The following is a 25,086-nucleotide window of genomic DNA, read 5'->3' on the forward strand; positions in this document are numbered from 1 at the left end:
TGTAGGTCAAATCTGCCCTGATCTTATGATTTATATCAGAAACTGTTTACTTTAATGAATTCCTGATTTTCACTTTGATTACTTGCTCTTTACAGATGTCATAAGAGCGGGCAGCTCTATTATTGCCTTCTAAAGAATGCAATCTGGCTTCTTTTCTGCAAGTTGATTACAATATCTAAAAGTCAAAGTGGTCTTTTCCAGAATAACTTCTTCCTTTCCACTCTAACTGTTATCAGTATCTTCTGACTTTCTAGAATTCAGGGCAGTTTCTATCACTTCTACAGTTTCTATCACTTCTAATATCAAATGAAGATTCCTTGCTAGTTTCAACCCAGTTATTCTTCCAGTTCTTTACAAATTTTTCCAGTTAGTTGCAATTTCAAATTGTTGTCCTTGCCTCTGTTTCTTCCCTCTCTCTGCTCATTTCTGGCAGTTTGAACTTGCATGACATGAAAAACACTCAGTCTATTTTGTCCTGACTGACAGAAGCTGACCAAATAATTGTTTCTTTCCAAAGCTATTTTCTTCTTCTAAATTTCCCTCTTTATCCCTCTAACCAAGTTATTCTTAAGCTTCTAGAGAATTTCTGCCTCATAGAAGTAAAACGTGAGTCACAAACGCAAGACTTAGATATAATTTTAAGATTTCTAGTAGGTACATTAAAAAAGTAAAAAGAAACGAGTGAAATGAATTTTATAATATTTTTTATATAACCTAACACATCCAAAATATTCTCATTTCAATATGTAATGAGTATAGAGCTATTAATGAAATAGCCTACCTTCTCTTTTTCACCCCAAGTCTTTAAACTCCAGGATACGTGACACAGCACATCTCAATTTGGACTAGCCATAGTTCAACAGCTACATGTGACTAGTGGCTAGTGTACTGAACAGTTGTGGACTTAGTGCCTCTAAATTCTCTGAATTGATTCCCCCAGAATAACGCAGCTAAGTTCACACTATTTTGAAAATTCTGTCAGAGAGCCCAGGTTAGATTTCTCGCTCTTAAGATCCCTCAAGTTCCCAAAGGATCCGGGGTTCCTACCTCCTGCAAATAATGACAAAGCAGCTTTTGCTTTTGTGACACGTGTGGGAGCACGCTGGCTAATCAGTGCTTCAAAACCCAGGGCGTCTGCTCTTTCTGTCTCTGGGTTCTTGGCATGACCACCTCCACATCATCACCTCCTGTTCTTAACTTTACCTCCAGTTGCTACAGGAGGTGGCGGGAGAGAAATAAAAATAATTAGAATTAATAGAGACTTCTTGTCCTAGCTTGCCAGATAAACCAGCATTGCCTGCGCTAGTGTTCTTTGTCTTTGTGACAAGGGTTTATTGAAAAGTAAGAAAGAGGGTTTGTACTTAAATATCAGAAACATTCAAATGCTTGGCTGGTTACACTGTTCACTCTTTTATCACTTGCATTGTCCTTCTCCAAATCATTTGTCCTCTGGTGGATCTTGACAAAGCACCTGCACAAAATTAACAGGCGTGCAAAGCCTGGGTGAACAAAATTGATTTGCCTATAATGTGTTTGTGAAGCGATCAGGACGTGGTTGAAGTGATTTTAATTTCAAAGCCCAAGTCACCAGTCTGTCTTTTTGTCATGCAATTAGTTCCACTGGCTGGGCAAGAATGCCGTGATGCAAAGTGCCGAGGGGAACTGACCAATGGGAATGACACCCCTTTTTTGGCTTCCTCCTAGTGTTCCTCATGCCAAGCTTCTTTTTTCTCCCTCATTTATTTTGGGTAAAAATCCCTGCTCGGCACCAGGCTCTGTGACTTTGCTTGGCATAGTGCTGTGGATAAGTGGTTTGAAGAAGTCCTGGAGGGAGGTAAACAGACAGAGGAAATCCTAACAACAGCTACTTCTGGACTGTCTGGCAGTGTGTTTTTATTTACTATATTCAACAACCCCAAATGATAGGCATTAATATCCTCATTGTACTGAACGTGAGATCAAGGGGCTGAGAGATGTTGGTAATTCACTAAAGCCCGCATCTCAGAAGTACAGAGTCGGGGCTACAACATGGGTGCCCTCAATCTCTGCACTGTGCTGCCCGTTCAGTCACCCACAGAATCCATCGCCTCTTGGACTCTGGGGAGGAACCAAGTTTGGATAAAGAGACAGGATAATAGGAACCTCAACAAGGTACTTCCACCACGAGGGCAGGCACTTTGTCAGTACCCTGCAAACCCAACTGAACCTGGCTCAAGGAAGGCACATCATAGGGACATAGGAGGCCCACCCCCGTTTGTTCAGTGACTGAAACACGCTATCTCAACTGACTCTCCCAGCGACCATGGGGGGTAGTAAGGAAAGGTATTATTACCTTTATTTATGAATACTTGACCTGAGTTAAAGGGAAAGTGACTTAAACAAGTGTCTGAGTTGTGATTGTTGTTGTTTTCATTGCCATGGTAACAACTTAAAGGTTGAAATGCCTGGAAGCAGGGACCATTTCCTATCCATTTTGTATCCCTTTCACCACAGTGCAAAGAGAGGACATGTCTATGATCACAGAAAGTTCTATCAGTGCTGCTCTAGAGGCAGGGAGAGGCCAGTGGGTGACAATCTAACATAATACCCTACTTCAGAGCGAGAAGTAGAACTTGGTAATTTTTGAATGAATAAATGAATGAATACCATAACGGAAGTATTTTCTTAATATAGACTGAGCTAATTAGGGTGATCAGTTAGAGGTTGAATTAGTGCTTTCCAGGGTAGCTGACTCAATTTTTCAAAATGAATTATCAAAAAGAGCAAAACAGCTCATTTCTTAGAGATGTCAAAATGTAATTTTAAATGCCATGCTAAGTAATGGCAAGATGCTGGAGTGGGTTAGTCAGTGATCACTACGATTTAACAGCAATTTAAAAACAAGGCAAGAGCAATGTTTGTACCATTATGACATTTAAATGGTCAAAACCAACTCTACTTAGATAATGAATTAATTCATATTTACTAATAATATACCTCATTTATTTTCTACCATTTTTCATGAAGTTTGAAGTGTGTCACGATTATTGTTTTAATTAATATCATGCCATCTACCAATGCCAGGAGACTGTCATTGTCTTTTCAAGTAATGACAGAGAAATGAAAAAATGGTAAGGTTTTTATTGACTATGATACCCAGCCAGCAGATATGATATCTGAAGTTCCCTTTTCTTGCCCCATGACCATCTCACCTACACTTCTGGGGCCACTTGAATTAAAAAAGAATTGTACAACAGATGCCAGAAAGGGCAGGTTATCTTAAATTGCTAGATGCCCTAAGATAACCAGCCTCTTAGGAAAGAAGTGCCTTTTATCAGTTCAGTAACAAAGGCTGTGGTACATTTAATCCCTTTTGGCCCTTCCTTTAACCAACGTCCTCTATGAGAATGTCTGTCCTTAACTAAGACTGATCTAATACAGCTCGGGGGCAGGGGGGCATATCTCCAGTGTAAAGCAACCCATTCACTCCTTTCCTGAGTGTCTGTAAGCGCCAGGCACTATGCTAGAAACACGATGATGAATGCCACACAATCCCTGCTCTCAAGGAACCCATGGTCTACTGGGAACTCAGATGAGTAGACTGACAGTGGCCACAGAGGGCGACCAGTGCTATAATGGAGTAAGCAGAGGTGTCTAAGGAAGTCACATTGTTTAGCTTGGGGGATGAGAAAAAACCTTCCACGAAAATAGGAATAAATCATGTCATGAAGTCTAGGTAAGAGTTATTCAGGTGATGAGAGAGGAAAAGGAAGTACAAGAAAGAGAGCATGTCCTGATTGAAGAACTATAAGAAGGATGGTGTCACTAAAGCACAGAGATTCCAGGGGGCTGCAGGGGGTGGTGTGGTAGAAGGTGTGCTGTCCAGTATGGTAGCCAAGAGCCACATGCGGCTAACTAATATTAACTTAAAAGTAATTAAAAGTAAATAAAATTAGAAATGCAGTCCCTCGATTGCATTAGCCATATTTAAATAGCCAGTTGTGGCTACTATGTTGGACAGTGCAGATATAGAATATTTCCATCATCACAGAAAGTTCTACTGTATGGTGCTTCTCTAGAGGTAGGCAGGAGCCAATCAGTGATGAACTTTGAATGACCTGCAAAAGTGTTTGGAACTTACTCTGAGGACAATGAGATGTCACTGAAGTGTTCTATATAGGGAAGTAGAATGATCAAATTTATATATTAGAAAAGTCATTCTGCAGGGTACAAAAGGGATTAGAGAGAGGCAATACTGGGAGTTAGACCAGTAAAGTGAGTATTTCATTCATCAGGAAATGATAGGGTCATAGAATAGGTAGCATAGTAGAGAAGTGCATGGATTCAAGAAATATTAAGGAAAGTAATCAATAAGATTTATGGTTTAGATGTGGAGGGTGAGGAAGGCAGAAGTTAAGTTTGATCTCTGGCTTGGGCAGCCTGTGAATGATGGTACCATTAACCTAGACAGGCAACAAGGGAGAGGATGGAGCAGGTCTGAGGAGGAGAGATGATAGATTTAACTATGTTCTTGAACGTGAAGTGAACAATGGGGCATCCAAGTGAGGCTGCAGAAGGAATTTGGATAGTCAGATCTGAAGCTTGGGGGACAAATCTGGGCTGGAGATAAATATTATGAAGCCATCACCACATGGATGACATTGAAAGCCGTGGAAGCAGATGAGATCTCTGAGGAAGAGAGTGTGGAGTGAGATGCTAAGAAGGACAAGGACTGAACACGGACAGCAATGAGACCAGCCTAGGAAGAGGAGTCCAGAGGAGCAGCCAGTAAGGCAGAAAGAGAACCAGGAGACCATAATGGGATCTAGGTGAAAAGAACATTGCAGGAAAAAGGAATGGTCATCATGCAAATGCTACAGAGAGGACAATAAAGTAAGAGTTGAATAGTGTCAATATGGTTTTGCAAGAAAAAGGTCATCGGTGACTTTGGTGAATGCACTTCACCAGAGGAATGATGTGGGCAGAAGGTGGTGCCCAGAAGGTGGGTTGAAGAGTGAATGGGACTTGAAGTGACAGCAAATGTAAACAGCTCTAAAACTGGTGAAATAGATGTCCTCTCCATAACCATTATACCATTTCCAAATGTCTACCTCATATTAGAGATATTTCTAACCTCTTTTATGCTCTGTACTCCTGTAAGCATGTTGAAAGTACAGATGGAGTCTTACATCTTCACATCTTCATTGTTCCTAGTGTAGGTCTTGCATATGGAAGATACTCTGTTGATACTTAATTACTTTCCAGCTTTCAAATTGAAGGCTCTTATTGGACTTAAATATATGTAAAGTGTGTATCCTTTTCATGTACTTTCTCCTCTTATGCAATTTTTTCTGATTGAATGAAAAGGTCTCAGTTCCAGGTGAGAAAAAGGTAATGACAAGCCCATAATTTAATAGAACCTCATATTTTGAGAAAATTTTGTGAATTAGGGGAAAATCTCCCCCTCCCAAAAAAAAACCCAGAAGAAATAGAACAAGTATGAATATGTTTTAATAAAAAAATTTATTATGATTATTTACACCAGTTCCTTGATAAGCATATAAATGTAAACTTTTATTGTTAGCATTATTTCACATATGACTTATGCAAATTCAGAGTTAATACTGTCGTTTGAGTGTACAGGTGGTGAGAAAATTTTATTATATTCACAGAATATACATACACGTGCGTTCAAAATGTGTTCCTCTCTAAGCCAGTGGTATGGACACAGTCCCAATGGCCCTGTTTCTGCTTCTCAGGTGGACACTGGGATCAGTGATATCATCCACATGCTCCTCACTCTTCTTTTCCTTCAGGCTGTTGATGAATCTCAGGGTAATTTCATCCCACTCCTCCGGCAATAGCATCAGCAGAAACCCAATGCAGATGATGATGGTAGCAGCCAGGCGGACAACATTGAATATCACCTCCTGCTTCAGGAGATCCACAGCTAGGGAAGGAATAGCAAGTCAGTCAGTCCATCACTGTTTCTAAGCTTCTCTGAAAACAAATGACCCCATCAGTGCTACTTCTAAGAGATTTCCAAAAGTCTCTCTTGTTCTCTCAAGCTCATCTTCTCTTTTTCCATGTCATTATCAATACCGCTCTCTCCATTTGCTTTCCATTCCCTCTCTCTAAATAATACTTACCCTTCCAGGCAAATGCCATCTGATTGAATAACCTCTGCAGTTAAAAAAAATTTTTTTTAATTTTATATTGGAGTATTGTTGATTAATAATGTTGTGTTAGTTTCAGGTGTACAGCAAAGTGATTCAGTTATACATATGCATGTATCTATTCTTTTTCACATTCTTTTCCCATTTAGGTTATTACAGAATATTGAGCAGAGTTCCCTGTGCTATACAGTAGGTCCTTGTTGGTTATCTATTTTAAATATAGCAGTGTGTACATGCAGTTTTATTTCTTAATACTTTTCCTCTGCATCCCTTCATGCTTCTCCAGTTTCACTGGACCACTGAAGATTTTTTAAACGAGCTAGGCTTATTAATGTCTAGGTCTTTGCACATGCTAGTCTTTTGAAAAATTTTAATTGAGGTAAATTTCATATAAAATAAAATTAACCGGCTTAAAGTGAGTTTAGTAGCATTTTGTACATTCGTTTTGTACAGCTTAATGTACAACTGCCTCCATCTGTTTCCAAAACATTTTCATTATTGCAAAATAAAACCCCGTACCCATTAAGCAGTTACTCCCCAGCCCACTACTCTCACTTGGCAACCGTCAGCCTGCTGTGTATCTGTGGATTTACCTATTCTAGATATTTCCTATAAATGGAAGCATACAGTATGTGACCTTTTGTATCTGGCTTCTTTCGCTTAGCATAATGTTTTCGAGGTTCAACCATACTGTAGCATGCGTTATTGCTTCATTCCTTTTTATGGCTGAGTAATATCCCATTGTATCACAACTTGTTTATCAATTCATCTCTGGATGGCCATTTAGGTGTTTCCACCTTTGGCTGTTGTAAATAGTATGAACATTCACATACAAGGATATTTTTGAGTCCCTGTTTTCAGTTTTGCAGGAATGTAACTAGCAGTGGAATCATATATATGCTGTTCTCTTTGCATGGAATGCTCTTCCCTCTTCATATGCACTTCATCCAGCTAAACCCTCTGTTAGATCCCTCCCTTTACTCTTCTTGCAGGAAGGCTCCTTGGATGCCTCTCCTGTGTGTGCTCAGAGCATTCAGTACATACCTCTATCAAAGCCATTCTCTCTCTACATTGTAATTACTCAGTTCCTTTCATCTCCTTTCTACACTACATGGTCCTGAGGGTAGAGGCTGTGTCTTATTCAGGATCTATCACCAGGTGTTAGCACAGTTGTTAGCATATACTAAGTGCTCAGAAATTATTTATTGAATGAATGAATTCATGGATGAATGAATGGAATTCCTTGACAACTCCACTCCTCCCTGATATGACTTTCCTCTAAATATCTTATAGTCCTTGGAGTCTTTTACACAATTTGGCATTTGATGATAAATTACTTTGTAGAGTTCTAAGTTATTTCATATATGTCGGTCTTGTTTTCCATATTCAGTGTAAGTTTCTTATGGGAACAATAATATCTTTTTTTCCCAGTCTCTTCTATAGTCATGATCACATAGTAAGTGCTCAATAAATATTTGCTGATTGTACTGGGGGTAAAGAAAGATGGCTACCTAAGACTTGGAAAAATAGAATTTTAAAATTAGAAGGACTATACAGTCATCCAGATAACCCACTTTCATTATTTGTCCCACGGACAGTTTACCTAGAAAGATTTTCCTGGAAAAGTAGCTTCTCCTCTTGTCCCTGAAGTGAGTCAAATTGCTTTTTTCTTATGTCTGTTCCAGAGGGCCGTCTGCTGTGCCCCCAGGAGAGTCTTTCACAGCTCCCCATGGATAGTCTGATGGGGTGCCAACACCTTGTATGTTTCCTACACTTTCATTAGTGATGTTTGGGAGCCCTATGCTGGGATGCCTTTTGTTTCCATAGGACTTCCTCTAAAAATACCACAAAATTATGTTGTCAGGGAGATTACATGAAACCCAAATGATACATTTGGTATTTAATTCTAAAAGCACAACCAAGTTAAAACAGTGTTTGTAGCTGGAAATTTTAAATGTGATGCATAGTTATTCTGTTGTCTGCCACCTTCATGATATTTAAAAACATCTTCCCAGGCAAGTGACATAACTCACAATTGCTCGAAGAAACAATTCAGGGTATAAAACAAACACAAGCAGGAGACTTCCTGTGCACACGTCAAATCGTACAGTACCTGCATTTCCAGGAACGCTGAGCACTGTTCCGATGGAGATGAGGATTGGGTATGTCAGCACCACACCAACATTCACCAGGATGTTGAAGGCTGTAAAATAAAGGAGGATATACAGGATAAAGGGGAATTGCTATGCTGGGCTCTTTCCTTCTTAACATAAAAGAATCCATGTCTATGCTATACATGCCTTCTAAATTATCTGTACCATTCGTCAATTAATCCTCTAATTCTGGAGATGGATTCATACGTATTGTACCTGAAATAGTCATATTCCTTTTTCCTCCTCTGCTATCCTGGCTGCCTGATCTCTTGGTTGGCAAAGCGGGTAGGGAGCCATGCAAAGAAGTGAGATAATCAGTTCAGTACCCTGCTCATTAGCACTATAAAGTTGAGCCAGAGGTGGAAAGCTGGTGACTGATTGGGGCTTTCTCCCTTGTTACTTTACTATATCCTGAATAACTATATTCCTGAATAACTAAAAGGCCCTGGTGTTACTGCCTAACAGAAGATCTGTCCAAGGATGGCCTATACTGCATTATTCCCTCTCTTTTGGGGTGAGCATTACATGAGCAAACAAAGTTGTGTGCAGTGTAATTCACCAAACCCCAGGCACCTTCTCCACATCCTGATTTGTACACAGATAACCCCAGGGCAGGTCCACAGAACCAACTGTAGGTATAACTTGATACCATTTAATACATATCTTCTGACATTTTTAGGTAAATATAAAGTTAGTTAAAATAATTATCTACACAAAAATGATCAAAAATACTTGTTTTCGAAAAGAAAATGATAAATTACATAGCATTATTTTAATAGATTTCAAGCTAATGTGTTTTAGGGGTTAGAGAAATGAGTCTTCATGACTACAAAAAGTCCTCAATTCAGAAAGGATCTCTATGGAAATGACCCAAAACCCTGTTGCCTGTTCTCTGTAGAACCAAAGATGGGTCTAGAACCATTCCAGTTAGGACAGTGTTTATTCTTCTACTGTTATCTATAATTCTTACTTTAATTAAACTCACTAACTTAGTCATCTGGAGTCACTCCTGCTTGTTAGTTAGAGACGGTGGGTTGGACTTTCACAAAACTTGGGCTTGTTCATAATTTTCATACAATAGTAGTGGCAATCAAGGCAGAGGACCTTCCTAAGTTGATAACTACTCCTTTTTGGCAGAGCTGCAATGGCAATGAATATTCCAGCATCTCAACTCTCTCCTCAAGTTTGGGGAGTCAAATATGACCTGTTCTAACAAATCAGGAATTTATTAAACACAGCACAGACTTTGCTAAACTTCCCAACTGTCATTTTAGTGGCTGAACTGGATATTTTAGCAGATTGATAGGAAGTATTGGTATTTGGTTGAGAACTGAGCTTTTCTCACTCAACAAGAACCGAGTGGCTTCACTGCAATGGGTGTCTGCTTTTCCTTAGTGCTTTAGGTGGAACACTTACAAGCTCTTTTGACAGTCTCAGGACAAGAATACATAATTCAATATGTTGTCTATAGCACGGGGCCCTGCCTGAGTTTAAGTGGGCCTCAGACATGCCAGGTGAATGGATGATGTCAATCTGCACGTGGGCTATGGCCAAGCCAGAGCAGGAATGAGGCCAGGTGAACCTAAGCAGATTGAAGCCATAGTTACAGGTGATGGGGGGTGGGGTCAGAGTTCAGCCTGCTCTTTGCCTCTCAGATCTGCCTCCAGCCCTGCTCTCACTAGATCATATCTGATTCCTATGGAGAAGAGAAGGTGGCAATAAAAACTCAAGAGCAGAAGCACTGAAGATTGTAAAACCCTGGGGTGTGTAACACAGTCAGGAGAGAGGCTGTCTCCTCATTTGCCAGGGCAACCCTGGCACAGAGAGGGCTCCAGGCACGGGGATGAGCCTGTGGGGCAGCTCTAAGCTGGGTGGCACTACACCCAGTGCAGTGTGGAGATCATGCTGCTTGGTGGAGAACTGCAGGGTCCGGCTAGCATGGGTGATGCCCAGCCTGAGCAGGCTTGCTTAGGAGCACGTATTAGAGGTGCCAAGGGATCAACGTGGGTGGAGGGCTACTTTGCAGCAAGCTGGAGATCACGGGTCACAGCTGGGGCCAAGAGGTAGTGAAATTTGGGCTATGGTTATTCCCAATTAGATTGTTTTTGGCCAGGAAGAGATCTAGGCACTTTTAATTAGGGTGTTTTGGTCTTATGGAAAGACTGCTATTGATTTCTACTACTCAATTTAGCACAGGTTATGAGCGGTCATAACTACACATTTTTGGTCTTCAAAAGTAGAATTTAAAGGATCAACAGTTAATGTTTGATCTTTCTCGTGAGTGTTTCCTGTCTAGTTGAAGAGCTCCCCTTAGGGGCCTGGGCCAGAGTAGAAGAAGATGACCCAATGTCTTTGCGGGAACGAAAACAAGGGCATTCTTTTTCCCTCCTAAGACTTGCAGTGCTGTTTCAGACTATGTCACCTTGATAAATAAGGTCAACTGAGGGGCGGCAGATGTCCTGCAGGTCCAGTATGGCAGGTGAACATGGAGTAGGCAGAGGGTGCTGTTACCGGGTGGAACGGGGGGAGAGGAGCAGAACGAAAGGGGTTTGATTCTGAGCAGAGACACTGAGTCATTGGGTGTTTGTTGTTGTTCAACTGCTTGGTGAGGAAAGAGTGGGCTTGTTATATTGAGGTTCCTCTCACATTAAATGAAAGCGCAGCTGGAAAGTGGGAGCCCCCAGCTGCTCAGGTGAAGCAGACAGCCTCAGAGTCATGGGGAGTTGGGAGACAGAACATGAGAAACACTCCAGGTGGCTATTTCTTCGTCATCTGCTAGGTACAGCCTACTTAGCAGGGCCACCTCGTCCTGTTCTGTCATCTTCTCTTTCTCGGTGAGGGTTTCCCATCTCAAACTCATTCTCCAGACACGACCAGAGTAGACTGTTTAGAATGCAGATGTAAGCCTGTCACCTCCCTGCTTAAAGATCATTAAGTGGATTTGAAAGCCAATCCCCTCAACGTGGCGTTCCAGGCCCTCCGTGACCTGCTGCCCTCCCGAATGACATCTCCTTCCTTCCTCCCCAGTTCCTTCTGCACTTGGTGCTCCTGCCATTTTGATCCACTTTGAGTCCCTTGAATCCCCCATCCACTCTCCCCCCCCCACCTGACACACTGTGCCACACATGGAACACAATAACATCATACAGTACATCATGAAGCATGGACGAGGCTACTTGAGGATCCGTGGTGATCAGCTCAGCACTTAACCCATGGGAGGCATACTAGCTGGATAGCTCTGATCTAATCAAGCAATAATCTGCAAAGAACTTTGCAACCATTAACCAACGTTAGGTAAGTTTGGGAAATAGAGGACAGTGGTACCCAAAGGAATAATCTTACTATGACAATTTAACTCTCCAAGGAGAGGTCAAGTGACATAGGAAATGGAAGGCAAAACCCAGGGCCACTTACCCAGCCAGAGCCCTGCCATCCCGCAGAGACAGCCCCACGGCAGAGCTGCAAACGAGGACCAGTGCTCCACCTTGGTGAGATACAGGATGACCGGGGTGAAGGAGATGAAGATTAAGTTGAAGAAACCCAAAGTGGAGACAAAGTGTGCTGCTTCACCAAAGTTGGCACTTCCGAGAAACATCTTAAACAAAACCTAGAACGAGAAAGGAACTCATTAGCCACACAGTCAGGGACATTGCTGTATCAGAAAGGCAATTTCTACATCATGAACTAACTGGCCCAGGGTTTAGGCTCTATGTCTTCTTATCCCACCGTCTCCATGGCACTAAATGTGCTGCTGAGATAAGGAATTCAAATGCCCTCTAGCCTTCATATGAAACAGCAAATGCCATAAAATGAATTCCACTTTCTGTGCCACAGGGAAACACTGGGAAAAACACCACCATCAGTTATGGCTATGGCGTGGATGATAAATAAGAGTGCAGACAAGCCCAGAAACATCTAGGATTGAGGTGCCGTCAGTTCTTCTCTTCAAGCATGGGATTCATTTTACCCTTATTTTGACAGGTACTGAAAACGAAATTGGACAGAGAGACCCTATCATTATATTACTGAGAGAAATAGTAACAATGCCATGGATTTATAAGCACTTTTCTCTCTGAGCCGAAACTATTTTCACAAGTACCGTATTCTCCAGATTTAAAAAAAGATGGTCTTTGTTTTCTGGATTATAAATCTGTGTGTAGAAAAAGATGGCAAGGAGACATGTATAGCTAACCTAAATCACACATCAGGCTGGGGAGGAGCCAGTTCTCTAGTCCATATTTCTTGGCTTTTTAACCCCTCTGCTTCCTTTATTAATCCTTAAACAATGTAGCACAGAGTATCTCTTTTCTATGGTGCACATACGATTTTGTGCATGTCAGCAAAATATTACCACTCCCAGAATGAATACATCTGTAACATGGTCAGGAGAATTCTCTCTATAAAAGAGCCATCCCAGGCATATAGCAAGTCCGGGTATTGCTTTTAATTTCAACTAAACGTATCATTTTCTTCTCTTGAGAGACTTAAGAGAACTTGAGCACGTGCTCGTGGTATTTGGTCCCATCACACATCTCCGTGGAGACTCAGTTGGGGGCAAGTTAGACACCAATGGTGATTGAGTGAACACCTGTCAAGCTTGTCACAGAGTCAGTGGGCCAGGAAATGTCGATATGGAAATAGACACAATGTCCTCTGAGCAGCAGAGTTGATGAATAATCGGAACAGGCATCCAGGGGGGATGCAAAGGGCATTTTCTGCCTTTCAGAGAGGATTTTCTCATTGAAACCCCAAGAGAGGTGAAAGTGGAACAGTTCTTTAGCTACATCCAGAAAGTTGGCTCTGAAAAGTGGAGCTTCTGTGAATAACCTTTTAGATCTGCTCTCTTAATCCTCACTTCTGAAGTCAGGGACAGTGACTCCGAATAGAGCTTTCACTGATGACAGGCCACCCCAGGGGAGAAAGAACTGTGAGTACAAACCCAGAGTATCCATCAGAGAGGAAAAGAGGCTCTTCATTTAGCTCATAACACGGCACGGGGTTAATATGCAACAAACAGTAAACTCTCAAGGTATTTTTAATACCTCATGGTAGTTGAAATAATGACCTCAGTAGTTAATTAAAGAAACATAGGGGAGAAGTCTTCCTCGGCTCCTGCTATAACTGATGGATGATTTGGGAGGGTTCGGGGCACGGACCACGGGCTTTGGAGTTGACCAGTCCGAGTTTAAATCTTGGCTCTATCACTTCCTGGCTGGATGATCTTGGACAAGTTACTTAATCTTTCAAAGTCTCAGTTTCCTCATCTGGAAAGTGGGGATAAGTACCTATGCCTCATAAAGGTGCATTAACACAGGTGAAAATTTCTAGTAAGCACCCAGCCTGTAGCAAGTACTCAATAATTGGTACATGTTATTATTTAAACCATCTTTTTTTTTGCAAGTCAAGATTTTCTTTGTCCTTCCTTCTTTTATTACTTAAAAGTCTAAGCTACGAATGACAGTTGAGTACATAAGGAAGTGCACAAAATACCTTATACAGTGCAGATGTCGAGGCCGAGCCCACTGCAAATGCTACTCCTATGATGGAATCAGCGTGGAAATTATCTGCATACGCCATCATGACGATGCCAGTGATTGCCATTATTGCGGCAACTATCTATCAAGTAGAATGCAAAGAGAAAAAAATTTTTAATTGATGTCTCCATACCCCAGAGAAGCAATTGAAGGCTTCGTGGGAGTTGCTACATGCTTCCTCAAACCCAATTACCTCTTGTACATCACTGTTTAAATGTAGGAAAGGTCAGTATTAGCAAGAAATCCATATGCTCATGAGACATCCAGGCAGAAAATATAGAAGCTGCTCACATTCTAATTAAGGGCTAGTAATTGTAGTTTAATTTTTAGATCAACTTCCTAGAGATTAATACCCATAGTGGTGAAATAAATTTAATAGGAAGTCACTTCTTAGCGTTTTCATCTGTACTGTGTTCTTTTTCCTCAGACAATTCAGCATACATTTTAATCAGCTCCTTGGATCAATGCATGTTTCTGAACATCTCCACATAACCAGAACTTGATTATGGAGACATAATATTAATGCAGCTAGGAGGACACTTTTAGGCCAAAGTGAAAAAAGGAAAGAGAATAATCTTTCAGAGTGATTTATAAGGAGCGAGCTGAGTTTGCACTGTCACTTGGAATATCAAACGGAGGCTAGTTCTTCCTTTTGTTTACATGCAAATTAAGCCACAGAAAGATAATTTCATTCAATTATTCTAGAGCATTAGCTGTATAAAGTGAAATATTAAGAATTTGATTGAAATCATAATGGTTGACTGTCAATTAATACGATCCTTGGTATATTCCAAACAGGAGTCCACTTCCTTTGTGAAATGCTGGTTGGCATCTCTTTAATTTACCTTGAACTGGTTCTACTGGAAAACATTTTAGAGCTACAATAAACAGTAAAATGACAACCCTGGAATAGGAAACACTATGTCATTTCCTTGTGAAATAGTCTCACTGACTTTAAAATCATGATGCAACTTTGTGGGAAATTTAAATATACCTGGTGATCAATTTTGTTAAGCTTCAGTTCTGAGTATTCGCAAGCAAATCAGTTCCCCTGTAGATAGATTTCTCGCATGTGGGATATTTTTTGACCCTTTGAAATATTATTAGTGAATTATTCATTACAACAAAATGTAGATCTTCAACATGCAACTGTAGACTTGCTGAAGGCCAGTGCAAAGTATGATAACGATGGCACATATAATTTAGATGCTGTTAAAGCATTTCTTTTGTTAATGACCACCCAAAGCAAGGGCACAGCTGGTTTCAGAGCCAGCTCCATACTAAAGCGTCTTTTATGAAAAGCAGCAGGAGTACTTGAGAACAGAAGCCGACTTGTCAGCAGTGAAAAACTGTCTTCATAAAGCGTTATCCAGGAGGCTGCTTGGTGTGTGGGGGGGTCATTGCTCTTGCTGACTGAGTATCACAGTCTCTAAACCTTCTAGCCATGTGTTCCAGTTAGACTATGCCTCAAACTATAGGGAATAGAATTTAATACAAATGCACACAATGTGAGGTGTCAAGGAAATTTTCCAAACAGGAAGTCATAGACTCATAAATAAACATGGTGAAGTGGTTACCTAGACCTGGGAATTCTGTGAGACTTATCATTTTCTTTGATTTGGGGATTTATAGTTCAGCCAGGGATTTGCAACATTTCTTTGGGCAATCTGATGTCAGAGAAATGAAAAGTTACATTAAACACTGGCAGTTTCTGACTTGTTTTTGTGTTAATTAATGTTCATAGGTTAAAGCATTCATGTTCACAGATAGATTTCCCTCAAAATACTGAACTTGTAGGATAATAAATTTGAATTAATACTTGTTTTCTTTTTACCAAACATCAGATGTATTTTCTTAGTCAAAAAAATAGGTAGTGTCTTCAAGACAGGGATAATAGAACACAGTGTTAATCCTAATGAAACTTTAACGTGATGTGCTGTTTAATATTTAAAATTATTAAAATTATTCTATAATATACAATATCTGGGTTTAAGCAATTGTGTATAATATATAATTCTTGGCTTAGGGAATTCTGAAAACAAACAGTCCATACAAAAAATTAAAAAAAAAGGGAAAAACCAAAAACACTGTCTGGAAAGTGTTGAACATTTAATACCATTATCCCCAGGATATGACCCGGTTGGGAACACTTTTCTGAGTCAGCCATTAGTAAAAATACGTATGCACTGTATTTATTTCTATTATAAGATTTCTCAAGATAGGAATTGGACGTGGACATAGATTACATAATTTTATAGCAATTCAGAATTATAGTCATGATGAGCGTCTTAAAGGTCTCCATTACATTTTATATTTAAGTGCTTGTGAAAATATTAGCTCAGACCACTTAAATTGTCATATCAATTATACCAGTGTCTCTTTGAATTGCGGTCACGGAGAGAAGCATTTTTCACTTCAGGGGGCCAGACAGTGCTGTTAGTTAAGTTCCAAAAGCATGAAAATCTGAATACTTCCAATGTTAGAAAAATTCCTCTCTATGGTATGAACAGGTATTTTTAGGTTAATAATTTATAGGTTATATAGGTTACCTGGAGGGAAAAGAGAAATTATTTTCCACATTTCTATTTAAATTTCACAGCTATCTGATAGAACAAGTTCTCTATGGCCATGTTTAAAATTTTTTTTTCAGTATGTTTCTTATCTACACAGTTGGAACTAAGGGAAGGGAGCTCAGCTAATCTAGAAAATGCAGGGAAGCGTTGGGTGGCAGGCTCATTTGGAGTGGTTGTTTGGATGATCTTAGAGTGGTTCTGCCTGGAACTATTGGTTCATTGCAGAGTAAATATTCTTGAGATTTCTGGAGAATATGTAACCCAAGCACAGGTCTGAGCCATGTGCGTTTTCAGAAGTAATCAATCGTTAAGGAAGGATTACTAGTCTGTCTTCTCAACAAAAAAAGTACGAAATGATTCTTCTTGTGCTCAGGATGCTGGAAATGTACCTGCAGGAAGCCAGCGCTTTAAGTACCGTGTCAGAAGGGCTCACGTGTGACATCCACATGCTGACAAACACAGCAATGCTTCTGAGCACATTGGCGTCCACATGAGGGACTCCTCTGCCGATGGTGCCACGTCATGGTGCCACCTGCTTGGCTTCAGAAAAACATGGCTCTCCTCACAACCTACTCCAGTTGCAGCCCCATAACCAACCAGAGGTGTCTAAATAAGATGGAAACCCACCACAAGCGTTACTTGAATCTGACCTGGGTGAAAATGTTGGTAACCATAGTGATCGTAAAGCGGCCGATGCCTCATTTCTAACCTTCTAAACCTCTGGGTTCTCTCGCATCATGGTGTGCCCACCTGGGGTGAATACCCTGAGGAAGAGGATTTATTTAGCCCATTACCTTTGCGTGCTCCTTGAGCGACATCACCACCCGAGCCAACTACCTTCCTCTGTGGGCTCACTTCCCTCCCAGAGTCTCTGCGTCAACTCTCAGGGCCAATCAGAGGGGGACCATGAGGGGGACCTGTTCTTAGAGCCCAAAGAGGGCTTTAACAGTAAACATCTGGTGATCTCACTGAAATGTATACTACCTGTGGCCCTGCCTGAAAGCAAGGTTTCTTTCCCATCCCAAAGAATTAGTTTGTATAGATAAAACCTAGAGAAATAGCTGGCTTTTGGCTGATTTTTGTTTTCTTTTATCTTCATTGTTTTCCTCTTTTGACTCAGGGCCTCAAAACCCAAAAGGGTCCGGCCCTGCTCTGGATCTCCAGGACGGTTTATGAGCCTCATTACAGTCACTGTGTTTCCCACTGACGAATGATTTCCAGAACTATCATTCGCATGACAATATCAGCTCTTTTAGGATTCAGGGTATTGAGATGAACCTTTAACTGCTTCTCTTTCTAACTGTAACCCAAACATCTTTCCTTAATTTGCCGTGTGGTTAACCCTGTTTCTGGAGCTGGGTGGAGCAGGTAGGAGCTTCCCCGGCTTTCAATGGACCTTGAATCCCAAGCCTACATCAGGCTCTGAAATGGGGGGCCTCAAAGCTATACTGCTGGCCAGACTGCACTCAAGTTCAAGACTCAAGGTTAACAGCTGAAGGTGGGATACACATTCATAGTTTGGCCAATGAGACCTGCACTGGTGATCATCCTTCTTCCCTCTGAGTGTATTTGGATAGAGTCCATTTTCAGGGAACCATGGCTACACAGAATCCTTAAACTTGTCCACATGTTACGTTTAAGCTTCCATAAAGTAGAGCCATCTGTTTTACTCGGAGCCACTGAAATTGGACGAGAGTTGACGTGTGAGAAATGAAAGAGGTGGGCAGTCCACAGCTGTCTGGATACTCTATGTATGTGTGTGTGTGTGTGTGTGAGGGGGAGGTGGGTGGGTCCCTGGGTCGGGGCAGGTCAAGCCTGAGACTCAAACTAAGATTCCCATCCTCCACCCCACTGCCACACACATACACATCTGTTTTTATATGAAAAAAAACCCATCTGAAAACGATCCCAAAGGAAGACCAGGATGGAAGAGAAGGAAAGAAATCCCGGAAGGAAAGACTCCAGAGTACGTGTGGAAGGTAGAGGAGACCTATTGACTGCACCTTGTTGACAGGGGTTATGGGTTCCTTGAGGGCATAAAATCGGAGAGCCTTCCCAACTCAGCTTTCCCCTCCCTGTATTCGTGAATCATTCTCCTGCCAAGAGGAGGATGAAAGGGGAAGAGCCCCACTACCCATCCTCTACTGCCTCCAGAGGGAAGCATGAAGGTTCTAGACAGAGCAGTCTGCACTTCCCAGGAATGAAGAGTTAACTGCAGAAATGCCAATCAGAGGCAAGATGGAAACAAGATTGTCTTGAATCTTATCTAAATATGTAATATTGGCACAAATCAGTAGCAGCTCAGCTCCAGGGTCCTGATTGATTTAGAGTGCCCTGGAGCCCAATTTGAATTCAGAGAAGAGCAGTTTAAGCAATGAAAGATTCCATTTAACTGTCATACCCCAGTCAGTTCTTGGCGGATGGAGGAAAGTCTACAAAAGTTTGGGAAACTAAACACATAAGGACCCAATTATACCTAGAAAATAGGTGGCTACCAAGCTGAAGGGGGACACAAATTCATTTTCTCAATCTGCTATAAAAGTTGGGGTCTGCTGAACCATTCATCGCCCACCAATTTTCTTCACATGTTCAAGGAAATTTGAAAATGAATGAACATTTTCAATTAATAATATAAAAATAAGGGGGGACAAGATCTGAAAGAAAGGGTGTTAATTTTCTAGTCTGACATTTACTTTTCATTGGAGTGAAATGGATGCCAGTGATAGAGAAGAAAACCTGAAGCAGTGGCTCATTTTTTTTTTTTTGAGGAGAACCTTTTTTTATTGATATTCTGTGATCAATATCAATGTCATTGATATTCAGTGATATTCTTGTTCTGATGAATTTAAGAATGCTAGTTAAACCAGGATCTTGGAGATGGGAAAAACACCCATCTTCAATGCCGCAAGAGCTGGATTCTCACTTAGCAACATTTTTGCAATTAAAAAGAAAGGTCTTTTAAAGAAGTTTACTAATTTCCACATGATTATCATACATCAGCTGTAAGCAACTACTTATGAGTTTTTTTAACACACCAAAACTCACCAGCAAACTGGCTGAAAGAATTTCATAATAGAAAACTAAATGTATGGCAGACTACCGTTCCATCTGTGATTCAATCAAAATTCCAAGGAAACTAAATATTAACAAGTTATTCAAAACATATAATTAGTTTTTATGTGAGCATTGCTAATGCTGGCCAACTGGTGCTCCAGATAAACCCGTATTTACTGATATTATAATTTAAAGCATCCTTTATTCGGTTCATCGTGTCATTTTGACGTGAAAAATAGAAGTAGGGGGGCTTCCCTGGTGGCGCAGTGGTTGAGAGTCCGCCTGCCGATGCAGGGGACGCGGGTTCGTGCCCCGGTCTGGGAAGATCCCACATGCCGCGGAGCGGCTGGGCCCGTGAGCCATGGCCGCTGGGCCTGCGCGTCCGGAGCCTGTGCTCGGCGACGGGAGAGGCCGCAACGGTGAGAGGCCCGCGTACCGCAAAAAAAAAAAAAAAAAAAGAAGTAGGGGAGGCCGTATGTTTTATCTTAAGGGTGATAATTCTTGGGGTCATGCAAATGAGAATCATAATCCCCAAACTATCTTTTTCTGAGCTACTGAAGACTTAGAATGAGTCAGAAATATACATTTTGATTTGATGACTGAAAGCAACCCTTTAACTATTAAAAAAAAAAGAGTAGTCCAAGTGGGGTGGCATCTACAGGCTGTGTCCTATTTATGGGTGTAGGCAATAAGAGCTGCATTTATGTTGTCAGTATTGTATTTGTCCTCCTCTAATTTCTCAAATGACCTAATTATACATGTTCTCAATATGTCTCAGAAGGAAAAGAACTGCTGATGTGGTCAAAAGGCAAAATGCTGAATATGTTTCAGTGCTTCTTATATTCCATGGCCTGATTATGGGCATTATTAAAATTACACCTTGACATTCTTCTAGAACATGGCATTAAACACTTCCTAATGTTTCACAGTGAGAAGTAAAGCACTTCCTGTCATTTAAAAAGAAAAATACCTGACTTCTCCCAGCATGCCTGACATTAATACTTACTATTTTGTCATTATGATGTCTTAATTTACGTATTTACTTGTTAACAACTACTTATTGGCTACTCAACAATTTTTCTATCGGGTCTTATTACTTACAGATGCTGTATTAGTTTCCTGAGGCTGCTGTAACAAATTACCACAAACTTGGTTACTAAAAACAGCAGAAATCTATTCTCTCATAGTTCTGGAGGCCAGAAGTTCAAAATTGGGCAGGGCCACGCTCCCAACAGCCACTCTGGGAGAGAATAATATTACATTCCTGCCTCTTCCAGGTTCTGGCGGCTGCCCTGGCTTTCCTGGGCTTGTGGCTGCATCACTCCAATCTCTATCTCTGTGGTCACATTGCCTTCTCCTCTCCTGTGTGTCTTTCCTGTGTGTGTCTTTTATAAGGATACTTGTTATTGGGTTTAGGAGCCATCCAGATCAACCAGGATGATCTCCTCTTTGCAAAATCCTTAAGTTAATTATGTCTGCAAAGACTATTTTTCCAAGTAAGGTCACATTCACAGGTTCTGGGGATTAGAGTGTGGACACCTTATTGGGGGCCACCATTAAACCCACCACAGATGCAAATTTTAAGATAGAAATGCTTTGTAGCTTCTAGGCAGATTTCCTAAATCTGCCATTTAAATGTTACACAGCTGAGCTTTTCCCCCTAACAGTCCTCAAATAAACATCAAGCTTCTTTTGATATGACCCCTTGCATAAGTAAGTTCCATGGTTAAATGCATTCATTCACTCTAATACAATTGATATCCTCACTGGTAAACCTAATAGTGAACATATCTATTTCCTTTTGGTATTCACATGACACTGAAAGAGCAGAAAAGCCCCTAAATCTCCTTTCTTGCCCTCTCTTCTGACAAGGCCCTCCAAATACTCATGGGTGATCCAACGTGGTAGTAGATAGACAAGAGAAAGATCTTGTAAGCATGAGTTCATTCACTATATCCTTAAATACGTAGAGTCCCTACTTTGTCCCTTGTATCATTCTAGGAGTTAGAGATAGAGGTAGAACTAGTTTCATGGGCATATGACCTGTGCAGATGCAGTGGGCTCCCTGATGTTGCCATGTTGAAACTATTCACAATTTTTTTTTTTTGCGGTACGTGGGCCTCTCACTGTTGTGGCCTCTCCCGTTTCGGAGCACAGCCTCCAGAGGCGCAGGCTCAGCGGCCATGGCTCACAGGCCCAGCTGCTCCGCGGCATGTGGGACCCTCCCGGACCGGGGCACGAACCCGTGTCCCCTGCATTGGCAGGCGGACTCTCAACCACTGCGCCACCAGGGAAGCCCTAGTCACAATTTTTTTCAACAGGAGGCCTGCATTTTCACTTTTCCACAAATTATGTAGCCCAAGCTGAATGGATCAGTGAGCAATGTAAAGAAGGTTCTTGTTCTCAAGTACTTGTCAGGGCACGTGATGGTGGACAGACAGTACCAATGCTCCATGTGTGAAAACATGATGCTAAGCCCTTTGGGTGTGAAATCTAAGATTAGCTATGGAGAATGAATATGGGACCACATCTGGTATAGTTTAATGGTATCATGGACTGATTCAGTTTCTTGTGTTGTCTTCTGCTGTAGCTTTTCACTTGTTCATGTCAAGTTTCAGTTCTGAATTTCTGAGCAGCATTTCCCAAGATACAACCAGAATCAGCTAATTAGCTATTAAGATGAAGTTTTCAGGATGATACCTGTCACAAACTCTCTCTAATATAAACATGAATTTCAGCATTTAGCAGGGCAAGGACCCTGGAATCATTGCAACAAGAGCAATATTTTGATAGCAAAACGTGTTTCAAATCCAGTCTTGGACATCTCTTTCGGAGAACAATAATTGTGTGATGTTTATCTTCTGGAAGAAGGCTATTCGTTTGGACTTCCTTTCAAAGAACTGTTTACTCAATATTTTCATCATGGTGGCATACCAGATTATATGAATGAGGTCTGGCTCCTTACATCTGCGTGGTTTTCCATCAATCTAACAAAGATCAGGCATACAAAAAAAATTTTATTTTTAAATCCATGTTACCTGTGAAAGGGATGAACTCAGAACTGAAGTGGCTGGTGGAAGTTTAATGCAGTTCAATTAAGGATTTGTACCCCAAAGTACGAGTTATTGCTTTTAGTTCCATATCTAGTTAGTCACACTAGATATATAGCCACTTTTAAAAGCATCGTGCCATTACTGGTGACTTTAATTACTGTTTGGTAACCTTATCTACTTCCACCAATATTAATTAAATCCATCTCTGGGGGGAAAAGACATGAGGGAGTTGTCCCAACATATGTTGATTGGAAAAAAAAGCAAATCATAATCTTTACTGTGGCTAATTTTCTCAGACCCTTCTTTCCTGAGGACGGAAGGAGTTGATCACACCATTAATTCTAAGAAAAGAACTTCTTTTCCCTGAGTGCCTCCTGTTGAAATCAGCTGTCTGATTCCAATGGAAACAATCTCTTTATCGTCTCATGATGTTGTAACTGCCTGGGCGTCCTAATGCAACTTCAAATTTCAATCTGTACTCAGAACCAATGGGAAAAGTTTTGCAGAAACTCCACAAAACAAAGCAGCTCTCCTGATACCAAGGATCTATGATTAAATGCGGCCTTACGCATTGAATCAAGTGTGCCATTACCCTCACTCCCATGAACCTGTCTTTCAGCACGATCCACGACAGCAAGAAGACAAAGGCTTTGTTACAACAGAACAGAGCAGAGACATCTGTGGCTGTCAGCTTCTTTAAAGCCAGTAAATACAGGTAATTAGTCAAAGTCCATAGAATAGAAAAGGGAGCAGTTCTTTTAAGAAAGAGCTTCAGTGTCAGACCATCTTCACCAAAAATTCGACTGCATTCCCTAGAGAAGAAATAGAGGTTAATAGTCAGGTATTAATTTTAACACATCTTGTGTAGACTAACTCTTGATAGCCATTTTTAGCCAAGAGCACAAACCCTGAAGACCCATCATTCATCTGTGGAACCTACTGAACCCAGTTCTGCCACCTACGGGCTGTGAGTGCAAAGGGTTCCATGGAGGAGTCCACATCTCCCCAGGCACAGAGCTAAGCCTTTCCTACCCATTCTCTGGAGATTCCTGGGGGTAGCCATTCTGCTGTTGCCAAACATTCTCAGAGAAGCCCGGAGAAGTCCAGAAATGAATGGTTGCTGGAATTACTAGCTATTCGAAGAGACAGATGATTCTTTCCCAGTGGACGAATACAACAGGGTGAAGATAGTTCGTACTGTTTGAATGGGCTACAGACCACATGCAGACTCACGTATCATGTGTAGGCATATGCACAGCTTGGGATTTTATTAGTCCTAAAACTTTATGCCTTTTTCTGACATGTCTGCCCAATGGACAAATTTCCTTTTCCTCTAGCATTTTTAAGGCAGAAAAAAATGAAGGAAGCATCTGTGATAACCCCCAAATGGTAAAATAAATAAATAAAATTCAGGTTGCATTTATGTACAAACACCTGGCCATTCTGGAGGAATTGTCTGAATTCGTTGTGTAAAAATAGTCATTTCAGTTAAATCTTTGATTTGCTTGGTTTCTGACTAAATTGATTATTTAGCCCAAAGGATTGTTTTAATCAAAATGTAGAAGCTAGCGATACATATAGGCAACATCAAAAGTGATAGAATAGCAGTGCCTTTTTGATTATGGACTGAAAACAGGCTCTGAAAATTCAGCTTTATTGTTTTCACTCAGTTGTACGTGAACATTCAAGCATTCATTGGGCAACTATCTTGTGCCAGGCATTGTATTTTCAAGAGTAGTATAAATATTCTGTTTAAAGCAACAAGTTCTTCATATTTGCACATTTATAATGTTTATAAATCTATTTAAATGGCTCTATGTAATACTAGTTTCTGGTTTCTCTTCTAGCTCTTTCTGAAGAGAAATAATTATGCCTCAAAGTATTGCAAAGCAAAGTAATCTCCAGCCAGTGTTTGCCTCCCATGTATGAAGCAATGTACCCCATAGGAGGACCACATGGGGGGAGGGCGTGACACAGTGGTGAGGCTCCAAGCACAGGGATACGGCTTTCAAAATCAAGTCTCATGGTAAACGTTGCTTCCAAGCAGCTGAGAGCACAGGGAATCATAGGCCAGTGATTCTGGGAAGGTTAAAAATGCGTTTTGAACACATAGACAGTCATGTGGTGACTTTACTTTCATGTGGCAGACAACCAACATGGAAAGACTTTTGTAAAATGGAAATGGGATTCCCAAAGCTAAATTTTAACTTGAAGGAGACAAAACATCAATGAAGGGACTAAATAAGCCAGCGGCAAAGCCTTTTGCAAAGTAAACAGAAATTACACGTGCTCACACACACAGGTAAATGGATGGCCTCTCTGTTTTGTTTTATTGACGTGTAGTTGATTTACATTATTATAAAATGGATGGCCTGTTTTGTATTACTGAAGTGTAGTTGATTTACAGTATTATAAAATGGATGGCCTTTCTAAAGCCCTACCTTTGAGATACTCAAATCAGAGTTACACACAGAGCAAGCAGCAGTTTTCATAGAGCAACTGGGCACACATTTTGTGTTCTGTACTTACAAAGGGATTTGCTCTGTGAGGAAGTCTGCCAGGGA

General features: G+C 41.0%; 1 protein-coding gene and 1 long non-coding RNA gene across 4 annotated transcripts in view; one reads left to right on the forward strand and one right to left on the reverse strand.

The window, feature by feature from the left end:
* Positions 1 to 25,086, forward strand: part of LOC113622798 (uncharacterized) — a 68,405-nt gene that overhangs the window by 36,870 nt on the left and 6,449 nt on the right. The window lies entirely within an intron of this gene.
* Positions 4,466 to 25,086, reverse strand: part of SLC35F4 (solute carrier family 35 member F4) — a 29,112-nt gene continuing 8,491 nt past the window's right edge. Inside the window, exons 3-7 of the mRNA XM_027111364.1 lie at positions 23,115 to 23,334; positions 13,799 to 13,924; positions 11,723 to 11,915; positions 8,269 to 8,358; positions 4,466 to 5,929 (exon numbers count right to left, since the gene is read on the reverse strand). Coding sequence (XP_026967165.1) covers positions 5,688 to 5,929; positions 8,269 to 8,358; positions 11,723 to 11,915; positions 13,799 to 13,924; positions 23,115 to 23,334 — 871 coding nt within the window. The 3' untranslated portion in view covers positions 4,466 to 5,687. The remainder of the gene's footprint in view (positions 5,930 to 8,268; positions 8,359 to 11,722; positions 11,916 to 13,798; positions 13,925 to 23,114; positions 23,335 to 25,086) is intronic.

The sequence above is a fragment of the Aethalodelphis obliquidens genome, unplaced genomic scaffold (genome assembly GCF_003676395.1).
Source record: "Aethalodelphis obliquidens isolate GAN/ISIS:26980383/991018 unplaced genomic scaffold, ASM367639v1 scaffold10, whole genome shotgun sequence".
In the NCBI taxonomy this organism is placed as follows: Eukaryota; Metazoa; Chordata; class Mammalia; order Artiodactyla; family Delphinidae; genus Aethalodelphis; species Aethalodelphis obliquidens.